Genomic DNA, 12011 nt, shown 5'->3' on the forward strand with positions numbered 1-12011 from the left:
ATATTGGCTGGGTCTGATGACTGTGTTATCCTTTAAGTGGCTTTCAGTGGTGCCCAGGATAATCTTCTCCATAATATCAAGTAAGAGCAACAGAGCCTTAAGTCCCTTAGCTCACAAAAAATGAGAAATGTGAAATGTATGGATTATTTAGGAAACTACAAGCAGCACCCATTCAGGTGCGTTTTCTTGCTCCTTTTGACCACTATGAGTTCTTACTCCTAAATTTGTTGAAAATCCCCAGAGGGGATCTGTAATGAGACATGCACATGTAGATTGTCAAAGGTTTAGTATACTGCCAGCAAATACTGTATGCTCTTAGTTGTCTCTGATGGAACATAAAACAACAGGTGAGTTATATTTAATAATCCACCAAAAAAGGGAAAAAAAAAAAAGGAAAAAAAATGAAGTGAAGAAAAGAAAATGGCTATTTCCATGTGAAGTGTGAAGATAGGAAGAAGGACCTTTTTCAAGTTGTGTGAGATACTTAGGATAAGAATTCAGCCTGTAATGCCCTGTGGTATTCTATACACTGGTACTTTCAGAGGACAGGTATTATAGATCTTTGGGCTGAGTGGGAAATTCCAGCAGGACTAACTTCCACGTACTCGGGCTACTGTGTCCATCACAAAATCTCTCCCCTAAGCTGCATCTAGCAGTCCCAGTCTGGAATATCATTGTGGATATTTTTGTCTCTTCATTTCAAACTGTGACAATACCTTTCATTTCTGGTGCTCTGGTCAGTGGTCTGACAACAGACATATAGGGCATAAGTTGGCACTTTCCCCTGCAGTTATCCATTTTCAGTGGTATAGTATCTCCAAATTAGATAGATGGAGAGAGAGGGAGGTGATTTAGACTAACCCCTGTGTTTTTCATTTCTATGCTCTTTATGCTTTGGAGGGAGGGAAGAGGGAAATGTGCATAACTTGGAAATTGGTTGTTTTCTGTATGTACTTGTCTTACTTTGCTAGTTAGCTGATACCAAAAGACCCACGTTAGAAACCTCCTAGACCCCCTACTCATTACTTACACTTGGAAAAAACAAACAAACAAACAAAAAAAAATCAATCCACCCCTAAATGGTGCACAATATTTGCAGAATTGAATATCATTGTAACCATTAACCTCGTTAGCCAGATGTATGAGCTTTTTAAAAGCAGATGTGGAGTTTTAGCTATAACTCTTCTTGTACAGGCTCAAGGGTTGGGGGCAGCATGAATTCCGACTGTCTTTGTTTATCTTTTGCTCCTGTCGTGGTTCACTGTGTTTGTTGTTGATTCAGAGCCTGAGATTTTTTTTAGATATGTGTTATTATGCTAATTTCAAGAGGGTGCTATCACTGACTATAGAACTAGAACTAATATGTTATTTTTGTAACATATTAAGTTCAGCTCTACTCCCAACCTCTCCTAAAACTGAAGGAACTCAAGATCCAGGTTTTGCTTAATCTCTCTGTTTTCTTTTCCTTCCCCAAATGATGTAGCATGTAATTACTTGTTATTAAAAAGGAAAGGAAAACAATTTGAGAGTAATGGGATATTAAAACCATTAAAAAAACTATATAGAGAATGGTGGGTCAGCTCAGAAATCTGCTCTAAGCAAAACCGAGTGCAGTTCAGTAGTTGTGCCACACAGTGTCATAGTTGGACTTCACTTCCTTCCACTCTGCATCTTTTCCCAATGTAGGTGACAGGATTTACAAAGTTAGAGAAGAGCAGTCTGAAATGTGGGGGGCAGCTGAAGTGCAGGAAGATGAAGACACTCACGTAGAAGTTCCTCTGGACCAGGTATTGATCAAACTTTAAATAAATGTTTTGTGTTTGTTTGTTTGTTTCACAGGTTGCGTGTGTTGTTCATTCTTTCCCCAGTTTCTTTCAGGAGCACAGCAGCATTGGGGGGGGGGGGGGGGGGATTATAACTGCTCAACAATACAGCTTCGCTTATGGGAACTTTAGCAAATGTGACTTTCTTTGTTAATGTCAAACATCAGTTACCTTTTCATTATACATCTGTTTCAAAACTGATCTGAGAGCCTTTATAGGGCCTCAGGATTTTTTACCAAATAGATGAACCCTTTATACCAGTGGAAAAGCATAAAGGGACTATGGCATAGAATCATGGTCAGAATTCCCTCAGTCCTGAGCCAAAAACAGGCATGGATTTATCAGATTTTTATTCAAGCTGCCAGCACTGTCTTCTGTTGAAATAACACAGTTATTATATATTATATATATATATTATATATATATATTATATATTATATAAGGAATGCTGTAGCTGTGTCTTTTCCCAGTGAATACCTGCCCTGGCCTCAGAGAGTTGTGTGCTAAGCACCATTGGGATCATCAGCCCTGTTAATTGCAGTTGTCCTTATGAGGTGTTGTGATAATTAGGGTGTGTTGGATTGTACTGGTAGTACTGAAACTGGGGAAGAACATACTGCCTGTCCTCTTAATCTTTGTTCCTTGTGACATCATGAAGCACATTGTGCCCTGGGATTAATGTACAATAATTGAATTGAGAAATGATTAGCCTGTTTATTGGCCTCTGAAGGTGTGTACAGAATTCCTTGGGGTAGAGTAAAGCATTTGATAGTAAAAATTGGGTCCTCAGGTCTTAGTTTTTATGTTGAATGTGATTCTTGTGAAATCCAGGGACCCTGGAAACACAGCTGTACTCCTCCACAGAGATGCTACAGCGTAGTCAAGAGCTTTGCCCACTCTACTGACAGTCTTGCCAGTTTGCCTCAGTTACAGGATAGTGACAGTCACTGGAGAGGGAAGAACAGTTAACTGTCTGCTGCCTCTTCTGTACTTGGCAGTGGGAGCTGTGGGTGTTGATACCTTTGCCAGTGAGCATCCCTTGTGCTGATAAGCTTGCAATGCTAGGCACTTGCTTGATGCCTCTAAGCTCATGTGCTGAAGCCAATGCGTAGTCCACAGATGGAAATATTTTTCAGTTGCTACCAACTAATTTTGATACCTGGACAAGGAACTGTCATCTCTGGAAGCAAGTGTGTGTATGAGGGGAAAAAAAAAAAAATAGGCATGCACACTATTAATAATCTGATTTTTATGTTTTCAGAAATGCAAAAAAAAGCACCAAAATTTATTGAGAACTCAAGTCATGGTTTATTTCACATTTTAAAATTGCATGTTTCCTAGGTAATCTGGCAAGAAGCCAGGTCCTTCTGAGTAGCACTGAGTACTCTTTATTCCCAGATAACTGAGGTTACTCAGCTCTTGGAAACATATAGCATTTTAAATGTTCAGATTCTTATTAATGAACATTTTAAATTGTTTTTAATTCAGTGATATAAAGCTTTATATCTTTTTCTTATCTGAAGTGCACTTTCTGTTATGTGCTAGAGGTATGGAAAAGGACAGGCAGACAGGTCTTGACTATCTTGCGTAATGCATAAATATTTACATGCCAGCTTTCACTAAAATGCTGACAGTTCTGATATGCTATCATTTTTCCATCAGCCACATAAATGAGGTGGTGAAGATAGAGCTTAGGTTTTTTTTTTTTATTATTATTATTATTATTATTTTTATGCACCTTCTCTGTCTTGCCATTTGAAGTACGCGGTTGAACAAATGCCAGATTAGCCATTAACTAAACTTAGTGTAATACTGGCTAGACCTTATGTCCTGTTCTGTAAAATGCTGTCTGCCAGCTGAGAACACATTGAAAGAACAGGATTTGCTTTATTCTAGACTAGCTGACAGTTGTAATTGAACATCAAGGAGGAAAAATCAGTGTTTTGCCTAAAACCAAACCATAGCCTTCTGTTCTGTATTCTGTACCAAGATTTCAGCTTCCAAATACAAAATGGATAGTTTCATCTTTTGACATGCAGACTTACTCCAGGTTGGTTATTTACATCACTGAGTTAACATCCACGGGAACTGATGACAGACTATGAAATCAGCTGTGCAAATAGCAAGGGAACAATGTGGTTCTACTGTAGTTCTTGGTAAGAAGGGAGCAAAACAATACAAGTTTCATATTTGAAATGCTAATTAAATATATTACTTTGAGTTTGCTGTTCCTAATATAGGTATATTTAAAGTAGCTTTTTCTGAGAGATAAGATTTTCCAACTAATGAAGTTTTGGAACAGACTACTACTTTTTATGTAAGTTGTGAAATACAAAAGCAGCATTTGATACTAATACTACTGAAATAACACTGGAAATTTCCATTGATTTATCCATTTCCGTAAGTCTGGTTGTTGTTCCCCTGCACTGAGCCCTTGGGAAGTGTGGTAAGCGTGAGAGTTACAAGATACAAAATTGTCCACTGCATGATCCCTGCAAGGAATTCAGGCATGTTGCTGTGCCAGCCTTCTTTGCCTTGGGGGATATGATACCGACTATTAAGATCTAAGTGATGCAGAATGAATCTGAACTCTTTGTTTTTTTTTCCCCTCCAGATTCATCATCCCCATCTCCCTCTCTGTGTCTGTGTTTATTTGTAAAAACTCACTGAATGTTAAATTTGTTTAATGGGCATTGATTTGGGGGTCTGTTTTTGATGTTCACGCTCCTGGTTCTTTCACTAGCCATTTGCTTTCCATTATTCCAGATGTGTCCACTGATTAATGCAGTCCTTGATGCCACTCATTATTTTCCATTTCCTGGGCTGTGATGTGATGTGAAATTGTGGAGCTCTCTTAGGTGCTCTCTCTCTAGGTGGAACATATCATCAGTAGCAGAAAATTTGCACCTTTCATTAGCGGTTTTCATTATGGAGTATACGTTTTACTTTAGAGACCCAAGATTCACCTCAGTGTACAGAACAAAATGTTTATCTTCCATGTTGCCGAAGGCAAAATGTTAAAGTTTGCATTGATTAAACATTAAAACAGGCTGAATGCTTACAGAGACATTCCTTGATTAAAAGGCTAGAACTTTTCATGAGGAAACATTTTGTATTACATTCATAAGGATTTCAAAATGGCATTTGGAAAAAATAAACAAAAACTTTTTATGCTGAAGTTTTGCTACAAGTGATGCCACTGTAATTTAAACTTTCTGGATTTTGGTTGCTGACAACCCAGCAGATAAGACATTTCCCTGCCTGTTTTTCTTCCAGCTCCACTAATTTACACTTAGCTTTTTTTTTTTTTTTTAATTGTTTGTGCATGAGATATGGAAACCTATTCTGGTTGGCTACTTGCAGCTCAGAGTGAGAACAGAGTTCTCTAGTTTTCCTAGTTTTCTGCATTTGATAATTGTGATTTCTGAAGCTGTAACAGCAAGGCCTGATCTTTTCTTTATAGATCTGTGCAGCCAACTGTTGGAGGGCCTAGATTCCTCAGAGCGAAGACTGCAAATACAGTTCTATTATAAAATTAGTGTTGATAGCACTTTGAAAGAAGTTCCCTCTCTCTGCGTGCACCTGTCTGGAAAAAAAAATCTATCAATCTGAGAGCAGACAGTTTTTCAAATTGCTTAACTTTCAGGGTGGTTTTCATTCATTGTAGAACAGTCTGTTTATGGGGAAAAAAAAAAAAAAGTATATCTGCAACCTTTGTAGGGCTTCTTTTGAAATGCTTTTAATTTTTCTCATTGTCTATAGGGATGAAGGTATGAAGTTTAGGCAGGTTTTAATGTACTCTTGGAAAATGTTGTTATGGAAAAACTAAACATGACTATCAATGCAATAGATGGAGAAAAATACTCTTAGCTTAGGTACATCTTAGAAAATTAAGGATCTGATCAGATGTTTTCTCTCTTCCATGGCCTTCTACTGATTAGGGAGCTGTGCACACTTCCAGTTACCACACAATGAAACTGAGGAATGGATTTTGAAAACCTGTTTTCAGTATGCTTCAAGTTACATAGCTTCCATTCATTCAGGTTAGGCTTCTGGGTGCTATGACCTTACAAAAATTAGACTCTATGGACTCAGGTGTCGAATTTGTTGTAAAAATAACACATCTGACCCACAAAGAGGTTGGAGTTTAAAGTTGTTTGTTGTGGTGATAAAGACATTTTTTGCCTCCAGAAACAACAGCGCATTTACTATGTGGGAAGTGTAAGACTGATGAACCTTAACTATTCGTTTGCTTGTTTTTAAGTGCTTGGGTTTTGTAAATGATGTGGAAGAGAAGAGGGCTGCTGTCACTTAGCAACCCTGCTTGGTTCAGGAACAAAATGTTTTGCTGCTGGAATCTGTGCAGTGCAGCTACAAAGCATTCCTGGCTGGGTGGGAGCAGGGGTAGCTCTGTTCTGGAGACAATTGCTGCAATCAAAGTTAAGTGTTCCTGATACTTCATTTGTGAGATGTATTCATGCTGATATATTTGTGACCATTAAGATTTTTGTTGTTTATCTCATTGTTTGTCTGTTGTGACCATTAGCCAAGTAAACATTTACAAATGGTTTCAATAAAGGAAAATCATATTTTACATTGATGGTATAAAATAATTTCTACCTTAAATGATTTGTGATACTGCACTTTTCAGTATTCTAGTATCAGTCATGTACAAACCTACTGAGAGATTACATTAGCATCCCTCGAGGAAAAGAAGCCAAATGCTTCAATGTCTAAAGATTTCCTGACTTATTGCTTTTGAATGATGATGGCATTTGGTAATGTAGCTCTTAATGAATGATAGCATGATGAGTGTAATTAGAATACATCTTTCTTTTTTAAACACTGTGTTTTTGTTGAGATTAAAAATACCATCAAGCAATCATATTTCTTGAATGCAAAATGAAATTCACTCTGTTCCTCATCAACCTGCTAGTAAGTCAGCAGGTTTCCAGAAGGCGAGCTGGGGCCATGTTTTCAGCATGAAGTTGAGATTGATTTTAGTTGTTCCATGTGCCTTTGGTTGACTATACCTTTGAATGTATGCAATTCTTTTGTCAGTGAGTCTTTTTAGTGGTAGTCTATGACAAGCAAAGAATTGTGCTTACAATCATGGAGATATGGTTTGAAAAATAGTTAACTAGTGTAAAACAAACAAACAAACAAAAAACACAAACAAAACACCCTAATATAAAATAAATAAACAAAAACTAGTGTTATAAAAGAAAAAAAAAACACCCTCAACTGGGTGACTGCAAAAGCATTGTCTTCACTTAAAGAATGCAGTCAGCTGCAAAAGGAAGAATGTTACTTCATATTTTCCTGCAACCATACAGAAGGCAGAATATAACCCTTATTATGAATAGCAGGAAGAATGAAGATAGTCCATCACAGTCACTGGAAAGGTTTCCTGTCGTAGAAGTCACTTAGTCCTCTATGATTATTACCCCAAGGAATAAGAATGTAATCACCTCATGCTTCTCCAGTCCTAGGTTTATTGCTGTTGGGTTCAAGTTGTCCTGTGTCCACATCACAAAGAACAGCAGCATTATAGTAACACAGGAATACTTTTTCTCTACTTCGTTGCAGTATACCTGTTTAGTTACCTTTGGCTAGATCTGGCTGCGTGTTTCCAACATAAATTTTAGAAGTGCCATTTGCTTTCTATTGTCAACCTGGAATCTCTCATGTTAACACGTTGATATTAATATTTGTTATTCATGTTTCTTTAGTTGAGGTAGTAGACCTCAGTCACTCAAGTCTGGAGATGTAGCTCCGGAAATAGCAGTATAGCTGGAAATAACAATATCTTAGATCACTGCAAGCGCTGACTGAGAAAGCCTGGGCTTATTTTTATTCTTTTCTAATGCTGTCTTTTCATTTGATGTTTGTAATGTTGTAGCAAGCAGGTGTCATTAGGCAAAACCAAGAATGCTTACTTTTAGCTGGAAGTGTCCAAAGTGTTTAATTTGGCCAGTCCTCCCCTGCTCTGGTCAGAATCCAAAGTTGCTAATTTCCATAGCAGATTGAAAATAGATTAGTAGGTCACGTGGTGGACTAGATCTACAGATTCCTTGCTATCTTTATGTGCTGGTAGTTACAAGAGTTTGCTCAAGTTTGCTTTGCATGGTAGCTTCTTTGCAGTGTCTGTAAAGACTTGGCTTGTTGAATTTCTGTTTTAGTAGTAACAAGGCCAGTTTGATGTTACCAAGTGAAAGTAAGTTAGGAAAATAAATAGTTAGGTTGAATAAAAATCAGACAGAAACCACTGTACTTCAAAAAGTACTTTTGGAGCCATTACTTATCTGATCAGGTGACCATGTAATATTTCTAGTAATCTGTCATTCTATGGATTATCACAATGGAATAACTTTTCCTTTTTGGTGCTGTGTCAATGGGGTATTTTGCACAGGCGACTTACATTGCTACTTAAATATCAAAGCAAAAGCAGGGTGGTTCATCAAGAGGCTTCAGTCAATTGCTGGTATTGTTGAACTGGCTTTTACTAATGTGCTGAAGATGATGAGAGATTTCTTTCGAAATGTTACTATTAGTGAGGTAAAGAGGTTTTTAAGACAGAACTTACAGATTGTAGGAGATTCCTGCCTCCTTAAAAGATCTGCTAATGATAGTAAAATTCCAAACATTTTTCATTAAGTGAGAATCTATCTTTTGCTCTCAGCTTGTTTGCTTTAGATTTAGAGTCTGATGAGGCTGTGTGAGAGGCAGACACACTTTCTATCCTGTGGGATTTTTACTCTTTATTTTGATTCAGACATGAGCACAAGTACATAAGTCAACTTGGCAGTAGGGGCAATGGTTCACTGAACAGTCAGGTGAATCTTGAAAGCTGAAACTGGAAGACAAATGACAAAAACTAGATAGCATGTGCATCAGTCTTGCAGGTTGTCATGAAATGATGCTACTAGCAGCATTATTTGTAGTGAGTTTCTGCTTAGTCTTCTTCAATATGGGATAAGATCCTGTTCCTCCCATCTGATGGTCTGCTGATGAATTGCTAAATGTCAAACAAATCCTAACTATGCAAACCTACACAGGTGTTTTGGGGAAGAGGAATGACATTGTGTAAGTGACCAGTAGGTCTACCTCATCTCTCTTGCTACTTTTCTGTGGATGCAAAGATGACAAGTTGCAACCAGACTGATCGGTATGGCATGGTCTGGTCCATACGTAAAACTGGGGAACAGTTTGTGGAAAATAACAATGAGGTTATTTTATTTTTTAACAATATTTTATTGTGCCAGGAGTTTATAGAAAAATATGTACCAGATTCCACAATGTTGGAAAACCTGGAATAGCTGGAAGAAAATATCTGCTTCTGGAATAATGAATTCACAGAATCAGAGAATCGTTGGGGTTGGAAGGGACCTCTGAATATCATCTGGTCCAACCTCCCTGCTGAGCAGGATCACCTAGAGCACATTGCGCAGGATGGCATCCAGGCGGGTTTTAGATATCTCCAGAGAAGGAGACTCCACAACCTCTCTGGGCAGCCTGTTCCAGTGCTCTGTCACCCTCACAGTAAAGAAATGTTTCTCATGTTCAGCCAGATCTTCCTGTACATCAGTTTGTGCCCATTGCCTCTTGCCCTGCTGCTAGACACCACTGAAAAGAGACTGTCCCCATACTCTTCACACCCTCCCTTCAGATATGTATACACACTGATAAGATCCCCTCTCAGTCTTCTCCTCCCCAAGCTAAACAGGCCCAGCTCTCTCGGCCTCTCCTCATATGACAGATTCTCCAGTCCCCTAATCATCTTAGTAGCCCTCCACTGGACTTGCTCAGAAATGTCTGTCATGTTTCTGAATTATTTGGCGTATTCTGTTCAAAAATGGCTGATAATGCTGCTGTGTTTCCTTTCATCAGAGGCCAGCAGAAACTGTAGATGAAGAGGAAAATGCAGAAGAGGAAGATGACAGGGAAGAGGAGGAGGCATATAAACTAAAGGAAGAATATCCAGAAATGAATGGAGAGGAAAGCAGGGAAATTGTTAAAAAAAGAAATAAAGTGGAAGAAAATAAGAAGAAATTAAATGGGAATTATAAACACGTCACAGAAGAAACAGAGAATGTTGACCAAGCAGAGGAAGAGGAACTCACCCATTTAAATTCCAAGACAAATGAGGAAAATGGTGAGGGAATTGAGCAGTTGAACAGCCAAGGTAATTTTCAGTCTAAAGAGGACATAAAAGAAAAGGAGTATTTTGACAGTCAGAACCAGGTAACTGTTTATTTTTTCAGTTTGTTTTTCTTAAGTTACTGTTCCTCATTTGCGTCAGCTTTAGGCTTCTTCTCAGCTTGTATCTAAGTATCTCACTACTGATAAGTCTCTGAGTGTCCTTAATAGAACTGAAATATGTGGGAAAAGCTATTTCCCATCTATATAGATTTGTTATATCAGTAATTACATTATATGCCCTCCAACTGAGAAAGCAGATGTTTCTCGCTGTTCGATGAAACTGCATGTCCTGCTTCCTGAGTATGCTAGACTTTGAAAAAAAGAAAAATCTTGCAATTTCCAAAAAAGCATAATCATTATATATTTTCACACTTTATTGTCCTTTAGGACAGAGGAGAAAGATGTGTTCATGAAAACACAGTGCCTTATTATTTTGATGAGTTGACTTTCACAGAAGTTGTATTTCATAAAGGGTTCTTGCCATTGCTTTGTGGAAGTTTAATGTCTTTTTTCTCAGAAATCTGAAGAGACAATGGAGATGATCAATGTCTTGAAAGCAAAGGGCTTTAGTCAGCTTAAAAGCAAATATCCAGTTAACTTAGGATTGCTGGTAACATGCTGTTGGCTTAGATGGAGTTATGCAGCCCAGAAAAATCAAGTGGACTACCTTGAATGTCAGAATGTGGGAAACAAAGTGATAATTTAATAGAAAGAATCCATCTTTTCCTAGAGCTGGATCAAGTATTAGAAGCAGAAAAACTTGCTGCATATACCCTGCATATAGACTGCTGAAAAAGCAGACTCTGCCTCTCGGGAATGGTTTCTTGCTTCCTTGCTCCTAGTCTTTCTTCTGTTTCTGTATTACACACAAAAACATTTTTTGAGGAAGTTAAAGAGAGCTGATTAACATGATCTTTTCTTCGACCCTGAATTTATTTTGTCCTCAATATATTGATGGATATTTTTTGTTTCTTTTTAGAAAAGCTGAAGTTATTTATGGAAGGGGAGAAAGTGAGTGAGCATTCACTTAAATAGATGTGTGGGTAAATAGATATTTGATGAATTGGGAGGAAAACCTCTCATTTGAGTACTTTCTCCTTTGGAAGGTATATAGTTAAAAAAAATGTTAACGTGATCACTCTCAGAAAACATTTTTTCATGTTAAGAATTCCCTGTGGAAATGTTAGTACAAAATAACAGTCTATTGAAATGAAGTAAAATCTTTGTTACCTGATGAAGTTAACAATACCTCTTCTTTTTTTCTAGGTTGATTCCCATATTGAAAAAAAATCCACAAATCCGAGGGTGACAATCACCAGTCCACAGGAAAATGGGAAAAAAGGACCAGAACAATGACTATGCTGCAGTTGCATAGATATAAAAAATGTAATGAGTGGAAAATGAATACAATACTTGTATCACAAACATTTTTTGTGATTGATAACTTAAAATGGGAAGATAGGTTGAGTACCCATGTATTGCATCTTGAGATGATAATGCCATATGGAATGATAGAGAAAATAAATGTTAGTAGATATTAAAAGAGCATTGAATTATTTTTACAAGATATGACTTTCTGATGGAATTTGACAGGGAAAATGTAAGACTGTTCTATATTAATATTAGAAATAAGTGAACTATTCTGTGATATAAAATGGTTAGCAGTAGCAGAGTCAAACATATATATATTTTTGTTCCAGAAAAAGGATAAATAAACAAGTTAAATGTCAGAACATCTTTGCAGACTTGTTTAAAAAAAGAAAAATAATTTGTGACTTTTAATGAGGACATATGTAGTTTTTCCTTTAAAATTCCACATGATATACATGATTCCCAGGCATAACAGTAAGATATAAATATAATACTTTCCTCAGTTAAAGGACACAAAACATGGTGTACTATAATGAGAAGCCAGTCCTACTATTACCGAATAGTGGATTTTCAGTATATTAATTTGATCATTAGGTTTTGCATTCTTAAACAGCA

General features: G+C 37.3%; 1 protein-coding gene across 1 annotated transcript in view; it reads left to right on the top strand.

Annotated features, from left to right (window-relative positions):
- DCDC2 (doublecortin domain containing 2) overlaps window positions 1-11400 on the top strand; it is a 63892-nt gene extending 52492 nt beyond the window's left edge. The window contains 4 exon segments of the mRNA XM_040545703.1: window positions 1687-1787; window positions 9714-10067; window positions 11292-11357; window positions 11359-11400. Coding sequence (XP_040401637.1) covers window positions 1687-1787; window positions 9714-10067; window positions 11292-11357; window positions 11359-11400 — 563 coding nt within the window.
- The last annotated feature ends 611 nt before the right edge of the window (window positions 11401-12011 follow it).

Source organism: Cygnus olor, chromosome 2 (assembly GCF_009769625.2).
Source record: "Cygnus olor isolate bCygOlo1 chromosome 2, bCygOlo1.pri.v2, whole genome shotgun sequence".
Taxonomy (NCBI): Eukaryota; Metazoa; Chordata; class Aves; order Anseriformes; family Anatidae; genus Cygnus; species Cygnus olor.